Genomic DNA, 26,586 nt, shown 5'->3' on the forward strand with positions numbered 1-26,586 from the left:
CAGTGAACAGGAACCTTTTTCCTCAGTACCTGGAACGTTCTCAGTCTCCTTGATAGTACTGGAAAAAGTGTGGATTCGTCAATGTCCTTCAAAACTCAGCAACCTGGCACTTCCCAGGATGCCACTTGTTGGCCCTCCTCCGAAGAGTCCTCCCCCGGTCACTTTCACGAACTGCGGTGCCCCTCCAAGCCGAGAGCACACCCGGACACCTTGAATCCTCCCTCACTTACTGCGCCTCGGACCAGCCGGTTCCGAGACTCTGGAACAGACGGATCCTTACCCCAGACCAGGCAGGTCTATTGGGAGTAACCGACAGAAGCATGTTGCGGGATGTTGAACACCCAGTGATCGGGACCCCTCGCGGGGCTACCCCGGTCCTGGAAACAAGAACAGACCACACGGGCCTCACAAACTCCAACTGAAGACGTGACCTCAACATCTTAAGTACCCCCTCCCAGACTCCTCAGCAGGGCCCGGCACACCCACTGATTGGTTCCGAAAAGGCTGATACCCAAAACGTCCAACCAGGCCTGGTTCTGGCTTGTCATGTGCACATCACTGTACACATGACCAAGCAGAACTTCTAACACAGCCCAGCCAGACTGATGTCAAAGTTAACCTAAATAATTAACCCTCAGAACCCCACTACTGTTCTGAGGCAAAAACTACATTTACACATGAATGACACTTTGTCCAAAATGTCATCCGCTACACTAGGATCTCTATGGGTTAGGATTATTCACTACACAAGCATAGAAGAAACATAGAGGCTGCTATTGCTGAACTCCCTTTAAGCAGTGCCATGACGAGGACCTTTAGCACCCAAGACAAAAATAGGCCAAAGTCCATCCCCCTTCCCCAAGTTTGAAATACTTCAACAGCATAGGTTGGAGGTTCTATACTATTTGTACTCCCCATCCTGCTGAAGGGCTCAAGGCAGCCACCTATTGTGCCTACCCCTTGACCTGGCCTCGGCTTCTGAGGAAGCTAATGACCCAGTTATATGTTAGCCTCTATCTTTAATGCTTTCTGGACAAGTATGCAGGCTAGGAAAGTCAGAAAAAAATTCCTGATCTGCAGGCTTGTTTCAGATCCGTGACTCAAAATATTGCAGCATGAAGGTGAGCCTGACAGTCATGAAAGCTAGGGATGCACTGATACCAATATCGGTGCCAATACCAGGCATTTGAGCGAGTATCAGTACTCGCCCAAATGCTCCCAATACCGAAACCGATACTTTGTGGTGCGATTTGCATCAATACAAAATGAATGGGCACAAATAGCACTGCAAAGAATCGCATACGGTTTGAACAGAAATGTGGTGTGATTCCCGTCCGCACCGCATGCGATTTCCCCCACTGCTCTTGTGTGTGTGTGTGTGTGTGTGTGTGTGTGTGTGTGTGTACAAAGGGATTAAAGCTCCATCTAGTGAGCAGTTTAGAACTCACAGTAACATATCTGGTAGCATATCAGAGCTGCTGGAGGTGCTCACAGGGCTGGAAGAGAAATAGAGGCACGGGGTCCCAGAACTTCTCCTCCAGCCCTGTGAGCACCTCCAGTAGCCTTAATTATCTACCAGATATGTACTGTGAGTTTTAACATTGTTTAACCTGACTAGATTTAATTATTTTACAAACTCACACACAGAAATCACATGCGATACTTTGCATCATTATTTTTTTTTTTTGTATTGACGCAAAGTATCGATTTTGTATTGATGCAAATTTTGTATTGACGCAAAGTATCAGTACTCGGTATCGGCGAGTACTTGACCAAAAGTATTAGTACTTGTACTCGCCAATAGAAAAATGGTATAGGCAAAACCCTAATTTAAACTAGCATATCCTGAAGTTGGTCTGCAATGGCAACCTCGTATCTCAAATACTTTAGGCCACCTCACCTGACACTCCAGGGTCCTCTTCAGTCGTCCATGAAGCAGAAAGGGACAATGGTGTGATGACTGCCTAAGTAGAAGTGAAATAAAGTGCACTAGGGTAATACACCCTCATGAGGCAGGCATGTGATGCCCTGCATTCACAGTATGTCCTCAATCTTCCACAATAAATAATGCTATTTGTCATTCAACCTGAAAGACTAAGGTGGTGGTGGAAAATAATCACTATAGGGAATAGCTCTGGACTAAATGTAAGCATTTCACCCCACTCGGCCTGGATACAGTGACATCAACCCTCCTTTCCTGATTGGATTGAATGATTGTTTTTTCAAATAGCTGACCTCGGCCTCCATGCACAGGTCCTGATAAATGGAATAACAGAAGGAATGGCATGACTTACTTTAAATGTATATGTTTGGAAGCTGAGTGACCCCTTTACTATATTACTACCCGTAAGAAAAGTATAAATGATGGCCTATTCACATCAATGCATTTATAGTCACCTGCATATATAGCGCATTTTATAGCATGTGTTTTGTGCTTTTAAAGAGCTCTATTGTATATTGTAACCAGGGGCAGACTGACAACTCATGGGGTCCCCGGGCAATAGGAGATTATGGGGTCCCCAGGCAATCAGAGATTATGGGGCCACACAGTATACACATACACACACAGAATACACAGACATGTTTCTATTGGCTGAGAAGGTACTGGAGAGGTGGGGCAGCTATAATCTCAGGAGTTTTAGACCAAAAGGATGTCAGTAAGGGACATTTCACAGACAGATGTAAAAAAACACAGATTTTTACATAGTGTCCCTGGTTTTACTGAGGCTGGCAACCCTGATGGGACCCCCTAGTGGCCTGGGGCCCTCAGGCAGTGCCTGAGTGGACGAATGGTCAGTCTGCCCCTGATTGTAACACATGTTAGTGTATCCATTTCTCCATCTCATCTATATAAATGCACCTTACAATGTTTACCTGCAGTGTTATTCATGTATTGAAGAGACCATATATCGTATCTGTAAAGATTTTTTTTATATCTACTGGAAAAATAAATTGGCCTTATGTAAGCAATATCATCAATACGAATGAATTTTTTAAAAAGCCCTGTTTGTACCGTGTGCTTAGTGTATAATTATATATGTACATGGTGGCAGCCAGGCATGCTCATTACATAGACAGGCTTTGCTTCCTGCCTTTTAGTGCTACTGAACAGTTCTGCTTTATTGCTCCTTCTCACAAGTCAAATCTATGAGTCAGCTGACTCATTACAAACAATGCACTCCCTATGTAGCTCGTACCTTATATCAATAGTCGCTAAAGAGGGAGGACATGTAATCGCAAACTGAGCGTCTACGACCCCTAGTGGCTATTCTACAAATCTGTACAGGAAAACCTTGGATTGCGAGCACAATTCATTCAGGAAACATGCTTGTAATCCAAAGCACTTGTATGTCAATGCAAATATCCCCATAAGAAATAATGGAGACTCAGATGATTCGTTCAACAACCATTTATTCATAAGTCTTTAACCACTTGCTTACTGGGCACTTGAACACCCCCCCCCCCCCCCCCCCCGCCCAGACCAATTTTCAGCTTTCAACACTGTCGCATTTTGAATGACAATTGTGCGGTCATACCACACTGTACCCAAATTACATTTTTATAATTTTTTCCCCACAAATAGAGCTTTCTTTTGGTGGTATTTGATCACCTATGCGGTTTTTATTCTTTGTTAAAAAAATGGAAAAAGTGATTAAAAAAAAAAATTATATATTTTTTATATTTTGTTAAAATTTTGCAAACAGGTCATTTTTCTCCGTCATTGATGTACGCTCATGTGATGGGCACCGATAGGCTGTACTAATGAGCACTGATGGGCTGCACCGATGGGCACCGATAAGGCAGCACTGGTGGGCACTAATAGGTGGCACTGGTGGGCACTGATAGGCAGCACTGGTGTGCACTGAGAGGTGACACTGAGAAGTGGCACTGAAGGGCATTGATAGGTGGCACTGGTTGTCACTGAGAAGTGGCATTAATAGGTGGCACTGATAGGTGGCACTGATAGCTGGCAGTGATGGGCACTGATGGGTGGCAATAATGAGCACTGATCGGTACTGATAGGATACACTGATAGGCAACACTGCTAGGTGGCACTGATGAGGCACTGATTGGCACCAATAGAGGGCATTGATAGGTGGCATTTGTGGACATTAAAAGGTGGCACTCATGGGCATTCATAGGTGGCACTGGTGGGCACTGTGGGTACTGGCAGGTGGCACTGGCAGGAAGTACTGGTGGGTACATATGAGGCCTCTTCCTCTTTGGGACCGATGTCCCTTGCACATAAGGCAGTGATCAGCTTTTTTTTCTCCTCACGCTGTCAGCATGAGGAGAAAAAAAACTGATTACCGAGCCTTTGTTTACACACGTGATCAGCTGTCATTGGCTGACAGCTGATCACGTGGTAAGAGGCCGGGATCGGCCCCATACTCGGATCTGTGATCACCCGAGTCCTGGTGACTCTGTGATGACAGTGCGCACCCTGCAGGGCATGTATAAAAATAAAACAGTGATACAACTATCTCCACTCCTCTACCTAGGACTGGAGTATCAATGAACCTCGTATGATACAAACTTGCAGATTTTGCTCTTATATGCCTTTTACTTGTAGTATTAAAAAATCTGCTCAAGGTGATCCTAAACAATATTCTTATTCTCCAGAAATACACATCCACTGCTTCTGTGTCCTGTCTGTGTCTACTTTTCAGGAAATTGTTTCTTACTGTGTTTTTCTGCCTCCTTGTAACATCCTCCATGAGCTCCCAAACCTCTCCTTTTCCCTCTCATTTCTGTTTGCTTGGAACAAGCAGTGCACATTAGTTGTGGTCATGTGTACTGCGGTATGCCAATCCCATAGTCCCTAGTCCATCTCGGGAGTAAGTGAGACAGGATGACTATGTTCCTAAATACAGTGGGACCATGGAGAATGAATGCATACCTCCCAACTTTTTGAGATGGGTATGAGGGGCACCTATTAGCAAAAGTATGTAGGCATGCCCCCTTAAAGGAGAATTATACAAAAAAAATGATTAGTGAAACCCACAAGTGCTTTTTTTACCACTATTATTCCTTTAGACCCCTTTCACACTGGGATGTTTTGCAGGCGCTATAACGATAAAAATAGTGTCTGAAAACCACTCCAGTGTGAAAGTCAGAGGGCTTGCCAGGCTTCACAAGTTTAATGCACAATTGCAGCAAGTTCGCATTGCATAACGTCTGATCAACTTTCTTTCCAAACATTCTGCAAGTCTGCTGCAAGTTCAGGTTCAGTTATGTTGTGCAATAGTCATCCCACCACAGGGGTCACTGTTTCTGAATTTTCATGCTGTAGACTTGCACAGCTCTTGCTGTAGACTCACCACTGCAACTTTGCTCTTGCTGTAGACTCACCACTGCAACTCTGCTCTTGCTAGAGACTTGCCACGCTAATTTGCCACAAATTGGAAAAGTGTCAACTAGAACTTGTGCTTCAAGTGCTTTGCAAGTGTACAAGTTGCCAGTGAAAATGTGCAGCAAGTTAACAGACTTACAATTCAACACTACCACAAATTTGTGGCAAGTTATCCTTGCTCTTAAAAATAAAAATGCAAATCAGTCCACGTGTCTTCAAAATGGCACCAATGAAATGCCTTCACAGTGTGAATATGTGCAGAAGTTCTAATTCACTCAGCTCCTCCATCATATGAATAGACCACCACCATGAGTTAGGATGTACTCTTACCAGAGAGTGTTGACTACCTATTACGGGTGGTCAAAAGGGGCTCATAAATCTCATATGCTCCATCCACGGTTGTTCCTTAGCATACAAAGAGCAGGAGAGATCATCCAACTGCCACATGGAAAACAATACTCCTCCTCTGGTCTCAGATCGTAGTATCCAGTGGAATGTATCAGCAAACAGATAAACACCACATAGTGTAAATCCTTAAAATTTGGTTTTATTCAAATATTGACATGCCATTACATTGAAAGAAAAAACGTCATCAGCCAAAACAACGGGTTCAATCCAAACATGAAAACAGGAAACGGTGCCTTTACCCTAGGGTTTGTATGCTAAGAAACAACCGTGAATGGAGCATATGAGATTCATGAGCCCATTTTGACTACCCGTAGTAGGTGGTCAACACTCTCTGGTAAGAGTACAGCCTAACTTAAGGCAAATTTTGTAAGGGAAGTGTCATCTGACGGCCTGTTGTCCGAAATTCTTACCGTTAGTAGTATGCTCCTTTCGACATTCGATTTTCATTTTTCGTAAGACAAAAGCTAGATGAGCAGACTAGTACATTTTTGACGAACGACAGCTCAACGTCCGATTTTCGGATGGTCAGTACAGAAATCGTCACACAAAAGTTCAGTCTTGTAAACTACCGTTTCGTAATCTAGAATTAACATTCGTGATGCGACAATTGATGAAATCTCAAAATGCAGCGCACATTCTCATCTTCTTTAATGGGATAATAATGAAGCTGCTTTACTGGTGATACTGATGGAGTTATGCCAAACTTATTTTAAAAAGCATTTGTTTTGTAGTGATATACTGTAAATAATATTAATATTATACTAGTTTGATTTTTTTGGGGAAGTTACCACAACACCATTATCCCAGAGTTTTTAGGATCAAAGATACAACTATGTTGGTGTCCCTTGTTAATTTTCCATTGTGTATTTTTTAACCGCTTCAGCCCCAGAAGATTTTACCCCCTTTCTGACCAGATAACTTTTTGCAATTCGGCACAGCATCATTTTAACTGACAATTGCGCGGTCGTGCGATGTTGCACCCAAACAAAATTGACGACCTTTTCTTCCCACAAATGGAGCTTTCATTTGGTGGTATTTGATCACCTCTGCCGTTTTTATTTTTTCGCTATAAACAAACAAAGAGCGACAATTTTGAAAAAAATTCAATATTTTTTACTTTTTGCTATAATAAATATTCCTCAAAAATACATATAAAAAAATGTTGGCAGAAAAAATGGCAGAAAGTCAGATCACAAAAAAAAAAAAAATTTGTAGGTTTGGAGGAGGCTGGGAGCCATAGAAGGGACTTTTTCTTTTTACTTATGCCGCGTACACACGGTCGAACTGTTTGACGTACTTAGTCCATCATACAATCCGACGGACAATCCGGCGTACTTTCCACTGAACGGACTTGACCACACACGGATACACAAACAGTCCGACGAAAGCTTGCGCGATGACGTACAGCACGTACGACGGGACTAGAAATAGGAAGTCCAAGACACAGCAAAGCCCTGTAAATCCTTTCTGGGCATGCGCCATTCTTAGTCCGTCGGACTAGCATACTGACGACCGTATTGTCCGCTGAAACCAAAGTACGACGGACAGATTTTTGGAAAAACCAAAATTCTTAGTACACCGGACAGCACGCTGAAAAAGTCAGCTGAAGCCCACACACGAGCGGATTGTCCGCTGAAATGTGTTTCAACGGACTAAGTACGTCAAACAGTTCGACCGCGTGTACGCGGCATTAGGAATACATATTTCAATAGATTTGTTTTTACTAATCCCAAGTTTAATATCACTTTAATACTATTAATTCAATTTTATTGTACCGATGCAGACAATCACTGCGGCTATTGTGGTAATGCTGCCACCTTTAGTTCCACAGCAGTTGCACAGCTACAGGTTGCAGTATGTTGTTGAGGAGGTTAATTGGAAGAGATATGGAAGAAGCGATACTGAGGGCTGTGTTTGGTATTGGTGCATCTCTTGCCAGGCCCGGCCTGACTTTTCTCAAACCACACAAATCCATCAGTTAAGTAAGATTAACAGCCACAGACTTTCTCAGAAGTGTAATTACTGTAAGGGAGAGATGCAGCATAGAAGAGACAGGCAGAATGCAGACAGCTGAGCCAAACAGGGTTAAAGGGTTGTTATAGGATCAGCCCGCTCAAAACTGATGTTGCATTTATAGGTGGATGGGACAGCTGATATGAACCATGCACAGAGACATGTATGGATGGCCTAACTTTTGTTGAGGGGTAATATGACCCTTAAGAGCCTCTGCACATAAACAGCTTATATACTGTATATGGATAGAATACTCTAAATCCTTTGAGCCCTAATCAAATAGAGGGGCAGAGTTTGTCTACCCAGATCCTAAACTGCCTGTAAAATCAATGACAGGCTGACAGTTGCGTCTGCCAGCCTGTCAATAATTTGCACAGACTGCTGGGTGTGGCTGTATGCCAAAACCTGTGACTCCTGGGTGCAGAAATACGCTACATTCTGGCAATGTGTGTGCCAAAATGTGTTCATGTGCATTAAAGCAGAACTAAATGCACTTGCCTGCCTGCTCGCAGTCTTATATGAGGCCTGATTCACACCTATGCAGGTTGCAGTTTGCATATTGCCAGGTGCATTTCGTGTTTTTCAATACATGCTTTTCATCCATTGAAGTCTATGGAACCAAAAACCAGAAAAAAATCCCTGGCCCTTTCCATAAAATGCACAGATGAGAACTAATGTCAGAGAACTCACATGCAGTGGGCAATTCCCGTTTCCCTAATGCCAATGGGCATGTGCAGTGTCCCCAACAGAGACGAGCGAGATCCAGGGCAAACATGCGCACTGGCGCATCCATACGAGCATGTGTGCGTTAGTGCGCACGCACATTCGCAATACCAGCGCACGGCACACTATATCAACAGAGACTCTGCCTGATACCAGTGCTGGATCGTCTTCAGCTTGCCCCTGTGTTCCTGATTGCTGTTCTGATCTGTTGACCTTGCTTCTGACAACCCGGCTTCCTTGTCTACTCTTCTGGACTTCACTTGTCTGTTTATCTGCCTCTACTCTCATACAGACCTCGTCTTGGATTCACTACCATGGCTCTGCCTCCCGATCTTGTACCTAGCTGCCAGCCCGTTGCTGACCACTGCTTGTCTTTGATTACGATCCTGCATTCTGTCTATGTACCTTGTTGCCAGCCAGTTGCCAACCTTGCCTGTTTCTGACGCTGCAGTTGTTCCCAGTTGGCTCCTGCTGAACAAGTCTGGTGATCAGTCTCAACGCCTTCCTCCAAGGGGTTCCTGTATCTCCAAGCCCCAGCCTTCTGCCTGCAGGCACCTGTATCCTTTCGTTGCCCCAGCACTCCCTGTCCCCACTACCAGGGGTGTTGGGACCGGAACTGTGCGAGAGGCCACCCTCAGCATTTCGGACTCCACTGTAAAGTACATGACAACTACATCCATAGGAAAAAATGTTAAATGGACTGTAGTGTGTTTCTGGCACACTTGTACCGGAATGACTGACAATAGTGTGCATGTGCGGGATACCTCCATCCCTGCCAGCCAATTAAGAGGCTGAAAACATTGTATCCGGAAGTAGTCCAGGGAGAAAATGACAGTGGCCAGGGGGGGTGTCATCTCCAGCAGCCAATCAAGAGGCCAAAAACCCAGCACAGCGTTTTAGCTTGGAGGAAGGATGACAGTGGCCAGCTGGAGATGTAAGCACCACATCGCTGGAAAGTGGTAGTGAGTATTTTGCAGAGTTTAATTCTGCTTAAACCCTTAAGCAGTTACAATTTTTTTAATTTTTTTTTACTTTTACTCTAAATATGTAACTGCCACTATTGCTGGACAGTTTGCCTATCTAGCCGAACTAAGGCAAAAAAATAAATACATTCATAACAGGCAGGCGCTTAATTGCAGAAGAGACAGTCATGCAATAACAATTGTAATAAAATAAATGTACCTGCCTGTTCACAATCCTCTGCAGACTGTAATGGGAGCTGCCAGTGTAGCAGGATGAATGACTCTTGAACATGCACAGGAGTGACGTCATCCTACACTGGCCAATCAAGATAGCCGAAGACCGGCAACCAGAATAAGCCAGGTAAAAGATGCTGGCGCAGGCTAAGGATTTCATGGGTGTCAGGCCATTGGAGGTTAGGTTAGTATTCTTGCCTTTTGTTCCATTTTAAAGGAATGAAACAGGGAATAAAACTATATTATAGGAGACTTGGTAAATGCGGAACTTTACTGCATCCGAGCACCACAAACCAAAAATGATATTAAATTAATTTTTATTACTCAAAGCAAACTCACACATCCATCCATGCTTTATATTGCTATGAAATCCCTCTTCTGGCCATCTTGAGTAAGGGCAGATGATTCACATAGCATGGTGTGTGCCCATCCCTGCCCAACAGAAGTCCATTGTTTGCATAGCTCCTGCTGAAGGGACATGCTGGCAAATTTTTCTCAATCAGCTGCTACAGCTGCTGATCAGTGCATTCTGAGCGCTACGGGATACTATGGATACTATGTTCCCGGTGGGGGGATTCCTTCATTCACATCCTTTGTGTGGATGGAGGAATCTGAACAAAAAAAAACAGTCTATGGCAAGCTTTACATTTTATATAAAAGTAGGCAGCAGGACATGCTGGGAGTTGTAGTGGCTCATCAGCTATAAATACCAAGAAGATCAGAAGACACGCTGTTCTAATAAAAGATGCTAGCTATGAGGTATAAGAAATGAGAAGGACGCAGTTTCAGTTGGCACAAGAAGGGTTAGACCAATGAGCATGCAGCGTGCTTAATTACTAATGGCAGATACATTTATCTATGTTGACCCAGCACAGCGCAGCCTGTAAATATGGTTTTGAGTCAGTCCACTGTGATTTGAAATGACAAGAAAAAAACACATTTACATAAAAAAGGAAGGAACATTTCCATATGCAGGTACAGATTGTATTTATTGGGAGTTGAGGCTTTCATTACAAATTGGAACATTGCACGAAGGGTGAATTTGAGATTTCATTGGTGAATCCCTGAACTTGGGGTGGAGATATTTATCAAATTGATAGTCAGTCAAACCTTCTAAAGTCCACCAAACGTTATATTTCAGCTATGAGTATCTCCTAGTAAACACCACCTACAACAATGAATATTTACAATGAAGACCAACCTTGGCCAAAACCTCTAGTTTTTAATAGAGTGGGGAAGCATTGAACTTTTTGTCTGGGTTTTCTGTGTCCCCATTGGGGAGATTTATCCTCTCTTATAACAAATTATCACAAGTTAGGTGAGCATTCATTCAGGCTCCTTTAAGTGTCTAATTTTCATGTATAGTGACATGTAGGCAGGTGCCAAATGCATTAATGGTGTACTGTATTTGTGAGTTAGTGTTTTGCACCATTGGGGGTTAACTTGCTGTGTTGCGTCTGTCATTTGGCCTATGGAAAACCTTGTAGTTGAGATATTTAGGGGGGAGTGGGTGGGTCCATAGGGGGCTCTTCTTTGAAAACAGGGAGGGACCATACATAAGGAGATTTAGTGTTGCAGTGAAGTTGGTCATCATTTGGCAGGACCCTAAAATTGGACTGTAGTCAGCGAACCACCAATAGATGCAAACTATTACAAGCTAGAGGTATGTGACCCAATGGAATAGCCCTAAAGACTCTGCAATATGTTAAATAGAATGATGTTCCTGTAATGACTGTTGCACTGCTATGTGATTACTGGAACAAACAATATGGAAAATGTTAAATTATGTCAATAATTCAGTAAACAGAGTTGCTGGTTAAGTGAATCATCTGATTATCTAGGAACACAGTATGAGAGTGAAATCCTCTGTATGGTAATGGGGGACAAAGTGTAAACCAGCCAGTTTGTGGGAGGAGGCAGTGGTGGCCAGTGATGGAGGTTCTGTCGGAGGGTGTATTTGTGGCTATATGGTCTAACTGCAGGGAGCCTATGTTAGGGCGCAAAAGAACCCTCCTATAGACTGGGCCTAGACCATGAGAGTGGGAAGCCTCACAAAGTATACAGTGGTTTCTATCCATGACTTCAGGCCGATGCACAGGGTAACGTGTGTCTGGAACTGGTGGAGGAAAATCAGTGTTTCACACTATTTCCCTCAAAATAGCTTTATATTCATTCCCGGGACAAGTGTCAGCTGGACAAAAGACATTAACCTTTCAGGGTGGGGTCCAGTGTAATCATTTGGCTCAGGCCACAAGGGACACTAACTCACATATTAAATGGTACCAGTATGCAAACAACTTATTAAAATCATAGCATGTAGTTCCCCATGCAAACAATAGACAGTTAAAGGGGTTATTGTAAATGTAGGTTGACTGAAAGCCAATGGGGGCTATACAGTGTTTGTGCCTCCCTTAACACTGGCAGCTAGAAAAATGAAGGAACCCCAAGGCAACTTTTCCAGTTTTAGAGAACCCCTGTTAAAAATGTATCTACAGCTTACAAAACTTTAGCATGATGTTCAGAGGGAAGAATATCCCTTACATATGTGGTCATTGAGAATAATTCCCCCTTTCCACTTACACATAGCTAAAAAGATCATTGGTGTCATTTGTTACTTAATAGAGAGGCAGAAATTACTAAAGGAACCTCTAGAGACCTTAGAGGAAACCTATGGTTTCACAGAACCGTAGTTGAGAAAGGCTGTGGTAGAGGCACTGGCTCATTCAATAGCCGTCAACATTTTAAAATAATAAGGAGAGGACACCTTGAAGGGTCCATGAAGAAAAAGTATGGCACACTAAGGATATAATCCAATACTTGCTTCAGTCTGGACTGATCGGCAATAAATGGATCCTGTGACCTTGGTACTAGATTATGAACGCCGTTCACACTGGGGAAATCAAACTTCTGCAGTCATCAGTGAGAAAGGTATGTAAAAAAAAAAATCAGAGGTGCCGCATTCCCATCCAGTCAACATAGTGTATACTTGAAAATGGCCTCAGCCCATGAGTCTCCACCAAAGCCACAACCCCTAACATGTTTCGCTCTGCCCAACGGAGCTTAATCATAGGGTATATGATTAATCTCCGATGAGCGGAGCGAAACACTCAGGGCACATGGCTTTGGCTGAGACTCATGGACTGAGTCAGTTTTCAAGTCCACACTAGGTTGGCTGGACGGGGGTGTAGCGTTTTTTTAAATTTTATAATAAATGGGTCCTGTTGGCGCACTCAGCAACATACATGTAATGGGAAGCTGGTGTTACTTAGGAGAAGCATCATTATGTCTTGTTCCTATTCTGTCTTCTGTGACTGACAGCTCCAGGAGCAGAGGTAATAAATATTCTCATATTTTGATCTAAAAATTGCTCCAACCTGGAGAAAGAAATAATTTACTGGGTCTTAAGCAAAAATGTATTTGCAGTAAGTGTGATTGTGTTGACCGTACGTCTAGCCTTGGGCTACCATAAGTTGTAGGTAATTGTTTGTTCTGATGGAAAGAGTATCTAATAAGTATATGTACTATATTGTCCATGTGACCAAATAGCTTTATTTGTTCTTCCAAATACTACATAATTGAGCTCTGTGTGTATTGTCCTCTTTTCGATGTAAGACTGGTCATGAATTCCCCAACAGAGGAAGAATTTGCTAAAGGCTTGCAGCAGAGGATCCTGCAGGACATACTATGGGATGCGCACACAGTGGGACAGTGTTCAGAATCCTGGGACTGTCCAATGGGAACTGGGACACTTGGCAACTTTGCAGGTCACATTGGCCATATTGGAAAGCTCACATCCACAGTGGAGTCACTGAGGTGCAGTTGCCTATCTTCCCAATAGAAGCCAACTGTTAACTGGCCAATATATTGCAGAATCTCAATTGCTAGCAAGGAAAAAGTGTCATAATTATATCTCATCAGATCGGGCATATTGATGAGTCCTGTCCTGGTGACAACTGCTCCCCTTTTTCTTGCCCTGGTGTCACAAGGAAAGAAAGTGAAGGATAACGGTGACATACGTACATCAAAACCTGACTGAAAGTGGAGCTCTTCCTCAAATCTCTTTGTAAACAATCCGCCTGGGGTTAGACTTGGATGATTCTCCGTGTCATGTTCTCCTCCTTAGGAACCTCAAACAACCTTACTGCTGTCACCAACCAGAAGCTAGTGGTATTTTTAGAAGCAAAAACCTTGTAAACTGATTTTTACATTCAAAATACTGCAAAAAAAAAAAAAAGATCAAGAAAATAAAATGCGTACAGAACATTCAGCTGACCCATGCAATAAAACTTCAGTCATTAGAAAGAAAAAACATGTTAACATTACAAAATAATTCACAGGGATTATAAATACTGCATGCGTTATCCTTTGGTGAACTGACACTAATGTGTGTTGATATATGGGAGAGCAGTCGGCATAACGTATTTTGAAGAAAAGCAGCAAATTTCTGTTCCTGTTCTCTTGCCAATCCTTATGTCCAAACTTTATGGATAATGAGTAATTCACCGGTAATAGATCCCAAGCCTATGTCTGTATGTATAGGGTCTGTGGAGCCCAAAGCATGTGAAGATGACTTTAATGTTTGATGTGAGAGAGGGAGCGAGTCTGTGATTGCAGAAGATATTTTTAGGAGGCTATGATGAGTCGGAAGCTAGGAGTCTAAAAAAAAGACAAAGACGGAGTAAGGAAACACGGGTTGCACTGACATTCAAGGAGAGAGACTAAATTTGGAAGAGGTTTTTACGTTTAAATCTTACACAAAGTACACCCTGTAAATGAGGCTCTTTAATAGCCTTTCCAGTGGCTCGTTTTTTGGAACTTCGCCATTATACTTCACCCTATCCCCGGGCCGCAGCAGGTATCCCACATTTCCAGGTGTCTAAAAATACCCGCTCCCCCTGCCACACGTTGTGGTTAAATTCACTACAGGACCTATGAGCACATGGGAACTACCAAAACGTACAGCAGGGATAACGGATATATCACCCATCCAACCACTTATTTACCTGCTGTGTCCAGGAGAAAATAGTGGCATTTCAAGAAATGGTCAGCTGACCACAGCCATTAATCACCCAGTCGGATGGGTCAAATATCTCCTCCCCTGCTGCTTGTTTTGGATCCTCCCGCTCTGATGTCACTGCATGACATGTGAGTCCACAGGAAAAACCAAGATGTGCAGTTGGGGGGGGGATCAGATATTTGATCCATGCAACAGTTTATGCCTAAACTGTCCTTGAACTCAGATCTATCATAGGGAACCTTGGTAAATGTAGGATGTAGCTCTCAGAAATGACTGTGTACATTAAAGTGGTTGTAAACCCTTACATATACCCAGTGAAGTGACTCGGCTCAGGTGATGCACAGAGATTAAACAAATCCTCCTACATAAGTTGAAGCTATTTATCTGCAGTCTTCTCTTCCCTACAGCCATTCCATTCAAAGTGCAGAATTTATACAGCTTGTCTGAGATTTCAGAAAGCAGGGTGCAGGGAGCGGAAGTTACATTCTACAGAGCTTAGTGAGAGCTGATTGGAGGGAAGGGTCATACCCCTTTCACACAACACATAAGAATAGAGCTGAGGGTGCCAATCACAGGTTGTATGCTGGAGCTCCTTCCTCTGTCACCTTTTTAGCTCTTGGTATCAGGAAAACTTATCAGATATGACTAATGCAGATATCAGAGGAACAAGGCAGTAGAGAGAAATGCATCTTACTGATCTAAATTGAGACAAGAACACACTAGAGAGATATGCTTTGTTCATATTTCATGTCTGAGGTTTACAGACACTTTAAAGTAATAAATGGTTCAAATCTTGGCTGGTTCAACAGGGACTGGCTTAGATTTAAACCATCTATGGGCAGGCTGAACTTGGGTACAACCAGCATGTTGGATTTTCGGCTTGCGATTATTGCCAGTGGCTATAGCCGCTATCAATAACCACTGTGTTCTCCTGGCCAAGATAGCCCCCCTGCGCCCACCCACCAGGAGAACACAATAACTCAGTGGGAGGGATTCCCCCATCAACACTGTTTGACAATTTTCTTTCCTGAGTGGCCTAGCCAGCCTCCAAGCCTTAATCCTATAGAAAATGTATGGAGGGAGCTGAAACTTTGAGGTGCCAAGTGACAGCCAAGAAACCTTAAGGCTTAAGAGAAGATCTGTAAAGAAGAGTGGACCAAAATCCCTCCTGAGATGTGCAAACCTGGTAACCAACTACAAGAAACATCTTACCTCTGTGCTTGCCAACAAGGGTTTCTCCACCAAGTACTAAGTCGTGTTTTGCTTGGGGATCAAATACTTATTTTACCCACTCAACTGCAACTCAATTTATAACATTTATATCATATTTTTTTCTGGAATTTTGGTTGATATTCTGTCTCTAACATTTAAAATACACCTATGATAAAAATTAAGGACCCTTAATTTCTGTGTTAAAGCGGGATTCCACCCTAAAGTGGAACCTCCGCTGATCGGAACCCCCCCCCCCTCCGGTGTCACAATTGACACCTTTCAGGGGGGAGGGGGGTGGAGATACCTGTCAAAGACAGGTATTTTCACCCACTTCCGGGCATAGACTCCCACGGGAGTCTACGCCATTTCCTGCCCTGCCGCGCTGTCTGCTGGGACACACACGGGTCCCAGTGACAGCGCAGAGATTTCCTATTGCGCGGCGCCGCTCGTGCATGCGCAGTAGGGAACCGGGAAGTGAAGCCGATTCGCTTTACTTCCTGATTCCCTCACCTCGAATGGCGGCGGCAGCAGCCGAGGCCCGGGCGGTCGATCGGCCTCGGCTGCCGGCATAGCTGGAACCCGGGACAGGTGAGTGTCCATTTATTAAAAGTCAGCAGCTGTAGTATTTATAGCTGCTGGCTTTTAATATTTTTTTTTGGGGCGGAATCCCTCTTTAAGTGAAAAAACTTACAAAATCTGCAGGGGATCAAATAATTATTTTCCTCACTGTACTGCTGGGAAATCTCACCACCTCTGTCTTCTGAGAGTTAGAGTTATTAGTGCGCAGTAAAGCTCACCCATGACTATGCTAAATATTTATAGATCTTTTTAGATTTGGAGTCGACCTTTAGAGCTCAGCTGCAGCCACAAACTTATTTTGGATACAGTAGGAAATGATCAGAACCCCAGTTTTTTTTTTTTTTTAACCATTGCAGATATTTTGTTTATTTCCTGTCTTGGTGACAACATGGCTCACCCTAAAAGGTTGTCACTGGGACAGTGACCTTTAGCAGTCTCATGTAATGTTTTCAAAGTCTCTGACCATCTTGTACTACATGTCTGCAGTCTCTAACCATCTCTTGGACAATGCCAGTGGTTTTTGACCATCTCCTATGACATTTCTGCAGTCTCTGACCTTCTTGTGGAGAATACCTGTGGTCTTCAACCATCTCTCAAACATGTTTGCAGCCTATGACCTTCTCTTGGAGAATGCCCATGGTCTTTGACCATCTCCTATGACATGTCTGCAGTCTCTGACCTTCTCTTGGAGAATTCCTGTTGTCCATCTCTCAAGACATGTTTGCAGTCTCTGACCTCCTCTTGGAGAATGCCTGTGGTCTTCAACCATCTCTCAAGACATGTCTGCAGCCTCTGACCATCTCTTGGAGAATGTCTGTGGTCTTTGAGCATCTCCTATGACATGAATGAAGTCTCTGACCTTCTCTGGGAGAATGCCCGTGGTCTTTGACCATCTCTCAAGACAAGTCTGCAGTCTCTAACCTTCTCTTGGAGAATGCCTGTGGTCTTTAACCATCTCTCAAGACATGTCTGCATCTGAACATCTATTAGAAAATGCCCATGGTCTTTGACCATCTCATATGACATGTCTGCAGTCTCTGACCTTCTCGTGGAGAATGCCTGTGGTCTTCGGGCCATCTGCCAAGACATGTCTGCAGTCTCTGACCATCTCTTGGAGAATCCCCGTGGTCTTTGACCATCTCCTATGGCATGTCTGCAGTCTCTGACAGCTTTCTGTAGCATTACATTCACAGAATAGTATGTGCGGCCTTCAGTGATGTCAGGGAAACTGGACTTAAGGCCACCTATATCAAGAGAGTTCACTATCTATCAATTGTGGGCATAAAATTGGGTATCTGGATTGTACGATTATTTTTTATTTTATTTATTTGTTTTTAAGGTTGAACTGGATGGACTTGTGTCTTTTTTCAACCTGACTAACTATGTAACTATGTACTATGTAACTATCTCTGCTCTAACCAAGCCTTTCTCAACTTTTTTTAACAGGGAGAAACCCTTTGAATACATTTTTGGTCTCAGGGAACCCCAGCCAATAATTACTATATCAACAGCTGGTGATACATTAATGAGGTGGTCAATGGAAAAATGCTTTTTACATTTGTGGTCAGTTGGAAGAATGCTTTTTACATTAGTGGTCACTGGTCAGTGGGAGGAATGCTTCTTACATTGGTGGTCAATGGGAAGAATGCTTCCTACATTTGTGGTCAGTGGGAAGATTGCTTCTTACATTGGTGGTCAATGGGAGGAATACTTCTTACATTGGTGATCAGTGGGAGGAATGTTTTTTGCATTGGTGCTTACTGGGAGGAATGCCCACTTACAGATAGCTAAAAGGATAATTGGTGTCAGTGGTTACTTATTTGAGAGGCAGTTATTGCTCATTGCTTGAGGAACCCCTAGAAACCTTTTTTTAGAAACCCGTGATTCCAAAGAATCCCCGTTGAGAAGGGCTACTCTAACCTTTCTCTGTGCCATCCAAATTAAAAAGCTAATAAGTATAAAGAACGATGTAATGAGCCACAACATCTAATCAGCAACTAGCTTTCTTTGTCCTGACTTCTGTAGACTTGTGAACTCCTATTGGATTTTGCGGATGACCAGACTGAATAGAATTCCTGCTTTCTGTACTACGCTACTAAACAATTCTGTGGGGATTTACCGATCTCCAAACATCTCAGGTGACACACGTGGCTGAGCATTGTTACAGATAGTGAGCAATATACCACACAAATTATATTATTACTCATACACTTTGTATTATACATGCTATTTCCCCCTCCACCCACCAAAAAAAATTGCAATTTTATTTTTCAGTAAACCCATGATCAATCATTATTGAAATGGAAATTAAATGACTAGTTAGCCCCACCTGCAGCAAATATTTCATGTTTGGGTTGGTGCTGGTGGTATAAATCACCTGCTATCCTGTTTTATATCTCTGAGATTCCAGTTGAAAGATTTACTTCTGCTAGTTTGTGTGTTCAGGAAACATAAATTATGTTGGGGGAGATCTCATCACCACTGGGGGTCGGAGATATGTAAGAAGCCGATGACAAAGCCAAAAATAGACATTTGGAATTGAGATTTAAAAAGAGTGATCGTTTTTCTTGTCAAAAAAAAAAAAAAGAGTGATAATTAAAACAGAATATAATTAAGGTTGGTAGCGTCTGGTGTGCAAATGTGGGATACATGACCTTGCAGAAGACCTTGCATACATTGACCATGCAGGGAATTTGTTACCAAAAGGGGAAGGTGGGGAACAAAGATTCATGTAGCCATTCCATCTGTCTTCACAGTGCAAAGATTTGGCAGGTTGATACAAGTGCCTACACTAAGCATTTTGTACTGAGAACGCCATGCTTTTGTCTCATCTTGGATGACCTGTGCCCCTCCAGCTGTTGAAGATCCATAAATACCATAAGAGCTGGAGAACCGGAGATCGACAAAGACCTTCCTATAGCTCCATACCTCTCAGAGAGTTGGAAGTTAATCACTAAAATCTCATATAAGCTTTAAAATGTTTAATGATACATTGGAGATTTGGAAGAGTGACAAATAATGGACCTTAGATGCATCACATGTATGAGTATGAATCGCAATAAACTAAGCAAACAAACTGCAATCAATAGTAGTAAGATACAAGGGTCCATGCATGTAACAAATCGAATCAGAACAGTAAATGTATAATTTTCTGAACAAGTTGTATTTTGTACTATGAAAAGTCGAGACCTTTGATCTTTGTATTGTAAACCTTTAGGCCTCTTTCACACGGGGCGGATCAGTAAAGATCCGCCCCGTGATGATCCGCTCGCTCAGCGGGGATCGCTCCGTTGTCCCCGCTGAGCCGGCTGCGGACAGGGCGGTCTCCGCACACTGTGCGGGGACTGCCCTGTCAGCTCTCCGCTCTCCTCTATGGGGATCGGACGAGCACGGACCGTGTGTCCGTGTTCGTCCGATCCGCTCTGCAGACGGACAGAAAAATAGGATTTTCCTCCATCTGCAGAATCGGACATTTGCGGAGGCGGACGAAATCGGGTGTCTGCGGATGCTCATCCGCAGACACCCGCTATCCCATAGGGATGAATGGATGTCCGTATTTCATCCGCAAACGGATGGATGAAATACGGACATACCATCAGCATGTGTGAAAGGGGCCTTAATAAAAAAATATTAAAATATAAAATGTTTAATGAAACTTCAAAAGTAACTTTGAATTTTCTCATTTTTTAACCATTTGACCTCTGGAAGATGTATTCCCCTTCATGACCAGGCCATTTTTTGCACAGTCATGCAACGCTGTACCCAAATAAAATGGATGTCTTTTTTATCCCACAAATAGAGCTTTCTGCTTGTCAAATAAAAAAATAAAATAAAAATTTCTTCATAAATTTAGGCCAATATGTATTCTGTTACATATTTTCAGTAAAAAAATCACAATAAGTGTGTTGATTGGTTTGCGCAAAAGTTAGGGCATCTACAAACTATGGGATATATACTAGAATAAAATGTACATTTTTTTATACTAGTAATAACGGCAATCGGTGACTTAGAGTGGGACTGCGATATTGCGGTGGACAGTTTGACACTAACTGACGCTTTTGACACTGTGTTAACCAGTGACACTAATACAGTGGCCTGTGCTAAAAATATTCACTGTCACTGTACTAATGACACTGGCTGGGAAGGGATTAAACATCTAGGGCGATCAAAGGGTTAAATGTGTGCCTAATCAGTGTTTTTGTGTACTATCTGTGCTGTTTTTACTAAGGGATGTGATGGACTTGCTTTCCCTGTTGCAGGGAAAGCAAATCCATCACATCCCTGCTGGCAGAACAGAGCTCTGCCTTGTTTACATAGGCAGAGCTCTGTTCTGTTGTTCTCTACACCGATCAGTGGGAACCACTAATACAGTGGTCTGTGCTAAAAATATTCACTGTCACTATACTAATGACACTGGCTGGGAAGTAATTAAACATCTAGGGTGATCAAAGGGTTAAATGTGTGCCTAACCAATGTTTTTGTGTACTATGTGTGCTGTTTTTATTAAGGGATGTGATGGATGTGCTTTCCCTGCTTTGCAGGGAAAGCACATCCATCCCATCCCTGCTGACAGAACAGAGTTCTGCCTTGTTTACATAGGCAGAGCTCTGTTCTGTATTTCTCCTCACCGATCAGTGGGTGCCGGCGGACATCCATTGGCCAGCACCCACTGATCAACTTGTGCTGTGCCTACCTGAAAGTGCCAGATCATGTACTAGGTACCTGATCGGGCACAGTAGAGCCGCTCTGCCACCATATAACTAAGTTATGTGGTCGGCAAGCAGTTAATATAAAACCTGCCTAGCTAGCCAAGAAGATCCTCACCCAAACACTTTATGTTATAGGGTGACAACACTCTGTCCCTATTTCCCATTTGTGCTCCTATGTGGTCACCCTGTCACATGGGCTTCCAGGAGATACGTCAAGTAGCCATTTCAATGCACATTATGTATGTATGGTCCTCTGATGTCACTATCGGGAAACCCGTCTTGAGAAATCATAGGCAGCCATGCTGGAATTCATGTAGGCAGAAAGTGGCAGCAAAGGGCTGCAGGAGACTAGCAGTTCTGAGATGCAACAAAGAGTGAAAAAAGTATTTTATGATGCACGAGGCTCAGTTTATAAAAGAAGAAATATTTTCCCAAAGGGGCAGTCATTTTCAAGCCTACAGTAGATAAAGGCTGAAAATAAAGATCCGTCTCCTTGTGTAAACTTTATAACTTGAGTCCATAGTACTATAGCAAACTAAATATAATTTAGCGAGTGTTTACATCTACTTTCAAAGAATAACATTGCAAATAATATATAATATATATATATATATATATATATATACACACATATATATATGTATGTATATATATATATATATATATATATATATACATATATATATATATATATATATATATATATATATATATATATATATATATTAATGATAGTATCCAGCATATCAATTGCTTTTTTTTTATTTAATGTACTTTTATATATATATATATATATATATATATATATATATATATATATTAATGATAGTATCCAGCATATCAATTGCTTTTTTTTTTATTTAATGTACTTTTATATATATATATATATATATATATATATATATATATATATATATATATATATATAATGATAGTATCCAGCATATCAATTGCTTTTTTTTATTTTTATTTAATGTACTTTTTTTTTTCTACATTTACATACAGGTCCAGAAAAAGTGACAGCGGCAAGGGGCTGAGGCAAATTTTAAAAATGCCAGGGGTTCTCGAGCAGCTGCCAAAACAATTTAAATCATGTGAATAAAAGGTGACTGGTTTCAACACCCCTGGCAGTGTTATAGTTCATCCCAAATCTTACCACTGTCACTTTTACTGGACAGCTTGGTCTGCATATACATGTACCAAAAAAAATCAATAAAGTCATAAGTGATCAAAAAAAAAAAAAAAAAGGAATCCAGAGATTTCAAGTGTATGTGATTTCTAACATTTCCTTTCTGTTATTCGCTGCCATTTTTAAAATATTATTGAAAGGGTTATATTATATCTGTTCGACAAGAGCAAAAAAAAAAAGAAAAGATGTCCATCCAGCCAAAAATCTTGCAATAAATTCCCATATTGTGGAATGTTATCAGATTGCATTGTTTCTTTGCTTTCTCGGTGGACTACAAAAACCCTCCCCCTGTTAGGGATAATATAAGGAGGTGTTATGTAGCCCTAACACAGTATCATGTAGTTCTAATACAGTCCCAGTCCTGGGGTGACAACGTTGCTCAGTATGGTTGTCACCCTACAACAGGAAGTAAGTTAAAGCAGTGTTAAACCCAAAACCAAAATGTAATATACTGCAGGTTACCGATCCAATGGCAGCTGCATTTGTTTTCTTTTTTAGCTTTTTTCCCATTGTTTTCATCTGGTGATCTGGTCAGTAACACGCCTCTTGTATTAGATTGCTCCTACTCTGCATGAAGAAGCACAGGGGGCACCTTTGGACAGCAGCATTGTCAGCCTAGGTCAATGGTCTCCAAACTGCAGCCCAGGGGCCAGATATGGCCCTTTGCTTGCCTTTATCTGGCCCTTGGTGCACTATTCCACCAACTAATACTTCATATTCCCATCGCACACATTCCTGGTATAAGCTCTAAAGGTTTGGGTGCTGTAGCAACAACCAGCTGGATACTGGTTCAAGTCACAACGTAGATATTTGCCAGCACACCAAGGATCCGCATAAAGTAGTGTCCAAATGGTTTCATTTATTGCATGATCATAACATAAGAAGGTGCAACATTTTGGAGTCACGCAGGACCCCTTGGTCACATGCCTGATGAAGGGGTCCTGTGTGACTCTGAAATGTTGCACCTTCTTGTGTTATGATCATGCAATAAATTAAACTGTTTGGACGCCACTTTGTGCTGATCCTTGGTGTGCTGGCAAATATATACACTATTCCACCAACTGACACCAACAAGGAGGCACCATTGCCCCTAGTGACACCATCAATGGGGTACTATTTCTCCCATTAAAACCAATGATGGGGCATTTTTTACACACACTGGCCACAGTCTGCCCCCCCAAAGCCCTGAAGGACAGTAAATTAGCCCCTTGCTTAGAAAGTTTGGAGACCCCTGGTCTACGGGAAGGGGAGTGTTGGTTGGATTAGCAGATTTAGATACACTAACAAATGGAAGAAGCTGAACTCCAGCTAGCAAATTATAAGTAGTTAGCGCAAATTGTTTTTCTTTCCTTTTAGGATAAAGGTTTTACATAAATAAATATAAGTTGATCATTGTAAGCACCCCTGTCAGTGGTAAATGGTTTGTCTCAACCCTCTAATTGCCACATCTGTAGAAGAGCTTGTTCTTTTGAAAAACAACCGACTTACCGGCTGGATCACCAAGTGAAAATAATAGAAAGATAGCTTATAAAAAAAAAACTATTGCAGCCATCATGTCTAAGAATTGGCAAGCTGCAATATAATGAATATTTGTTTTTTGATTTATTACCGCTTTAATGGCAGAATTACCAGGTTAAAATAATGGAAAAACTGTGAAAAAAAAAGAAAACAAATGCAGCCATCACATCTAATGACCAGTTGTGATATAATATAATAAGCGGTAACACTTTAAATTTTTCTTCTTGGGTTTAGATACGCTTTATGCTATTTTTTGCTTTAATTAACCGCATACAATTTTTCTTCTCAATTCCTTAACTACAACAGATATAAAGACGCATACCAACACAATGCCTGATGGACCTTTTTCTCACCTTGTGCTTGGAAGCTGCTGTAAAGCCTTGCGGTGGAAGCAGATGAAACAGAATGACTCCATGAGCCAGATGGGTACGTTTCATGAAGATGCTGGTCACCTCGGCTTTTTTTTGGTGTCCAATAAGAGGAAATCTCTAGCCGAAAAGGGGATCACCTTTCCTTGCAAAGTCCAGTTCTCAGTGTAACATTGTTGGAGAGATAGAGGGTAAAAATCTTCCTCCTAGACTTTAATAGTGATATGATGTGATGACCACAGTAGGGTGGGCAAAGAGGAGTTTGTGGAAAGAAGCAGAGCAGCCGTAAATGTCTTTCCTAATGAGCAGCGATCTCTACAATGGAACAAGTACTGAGCAATACTCTGCGGGATCGGAGAGTGCAATGCTCTGTAGGCTGGTTAAAAGGACTTTGCAAAGCGATGCTCTGCACCTTGGGGAGCAATGCTCTGCCAGTGTTAAAGAAGCCGGGCCAGCTGTCGTTGGGCTTCTCAAAGAGCAGCAGCGGTCTAACCGATGGAACGAGAGCTGTGCCAGAGAAAGTGCAACGCTCTGTAGGGGGTTTGAAGAACAATGCTCTGCAGGTTTTAAAGGAGCAGTGCAGCTGTTCTCTGAAATTTGACCATCAGGATGACAGTGAAACAATGTTTGTGGGGCAATGTTTACGGAGGCGGTTGATGTGGTTCAGGCAGCGGTCTCTAGAATTGGAGTGATGCTCTGCAGGTTTCAGATAGCTTTTGAGGATTCTTCAGGTTGCCTGTGTGTGAAGCATCCCTCCGGAGAAACCTTGAGGGTCCTTCATCCAGCATCTTGTGGATTGCTCACACAGGATGGGCTGCATGTGGCGGCTGTGACCCTGGCTGCCGAGCAGAGCTGCCTTCGCACACACTTGTGTACACACAGAGGGGTGTGCGAGGAGCCTGCCGGCTGTAACAGACACAGCCTGGTATAAATAGCTCCTGCTACCCATTCTACCAGGGTAACCCTTCATGAGCCATCACCCAGCGCAAGATGTATACAGTTACACACAGCAGGAACAAATCACATACATGCCTAGGTGTGCACATACACACACACACACACACACACATATATACACACACATATATATATATATATATATATATATACACACACACACACACACACACACACACACAGTGGATATAGTAAAGAATCACCCCCTTTAAAATAATCATATTTTGTTGCTTTGCAGCCTGAAACGAAGACAGACACCGTTTTTGTTTTATCCAGCTGTATTTACTAGTGCAACCTATAACATCCAAGTGAAAGATATAACAACATGTCAGAAAAAAAAAAACAATTCAATAACAATATTACTGAGTTGGAAAAAGGATCACCCCCTTGCGTAAGTATTTTGTTGGGCCACCTTTTGCTTTAATGACAGTCTTTTAACAAACAGTGGTGCTTTATTGAAAAATATGACATAGTACAGGTTATGCATGACTCGAAAACAAAGTGATAGCATTATCAATTAAGCAGTAAACTGAGCTATACTAAGTTAGGTTGTACATAGCCCCGATGGGGTCGCTGCCCACAACTATAGGTATCATTTGCTTGCAAGACATGTTCTGTATTATTACAATTCGTTGGAGTAATAGTGCTGTTGTGCAATCTTACAACTTCCCATATTAAAACCTACACACAACAGTACAGTATGCACATCAGGTCAGTGTCCACGATGCCCAGACCTTCTCAAACTTCCAGAATGACAATCTTTAGTCTGTTGGGAAATGTCTCTACAAATTTTACACATCTAGGCTTTGCAATATTTGCCCACTTTTCTTTGCAGAACTGCTCAAGTTCAGTTTATTTTGATGGGACTTTTTGTGGACTGCAGTCTTCAAGTCATTCCACAGATTTTTAATGGGGTTTTAAGTCTGGAATCTGACTAAGCCATGCGAGAACATTCACCTTTTTCTCCTTCAACCACTGAGTGGTCATTTTTGCTGTGTGCTTTGGGTCATTATCGTGTCGGAAAGGTAAACCTTCTTCCCATTGACAAATTTCTGGCAGAGGGCAGTAGATTTTCCTTAAGTGGTATTTTGCCCCATTCATTTTTCCTTCAATCCTGACAATTGATCCAGTCCCTGCTGCAGAGAAACATCCCCATAACAGGATATTACCAACTCCATGCTTTACTGTAGGAACGGTGTTATTTGAATAGTGAGCTGTATTGAATTTCTGCCAGACATATTGTTTGGTGTCAAGGCCAAATAATTCAATTTGTATTAAAGAGGAAGTAAAGGCACTTAAAAAAAAAAAAAAACGAAAAATGCAACCTGCAAGGCAAAGGCATAA

General features: G+C 42.3%; 1 protein-coding gene across 1 annotated transcript in view; it reads right to left on the bottom strand.

Annotated features, from left to right (window-relative positions):
* Positions 1-25,183, bottom strand: part of LOC143924814 (serine/threonine-protein kinase SBK1-like) — a 147,344-nt gene extending 122,161 nt beyond the window's left edge. Inside the window, exon 1 of the mRNA XM_077449285.1 lies at positions 24,271-25,183. Coding sequence (XP_077305411.1) covers positions 24,271-24,332 — 62 coding nt within the window. The 5' untranslated portion in view covers positions 24,333-25,183. The remainder of the gene's footprint in view (positions 1-24,270) is intronic.
* Positions 25,184-26,586: the final 1,403 nt, after the last annotated feature.

This window comes from Lithobates pipiens, unplaced genomic scaffold, assembly GCF_037356315.1.
Source record: "Lithobates pipiens isolate NorthernLeopardFrog02 unplaced genomic scaffold, aLitPip1_a1.2 Scaffold_22, whole genome shotgun sequence".
NCBI classification, from domain to species: domain Eukaryota; kingdom Metazoa; phylum Chordata; class Amphibia; order Anura; family Ranidae; genus Lithobates; species Lithobates pipiens.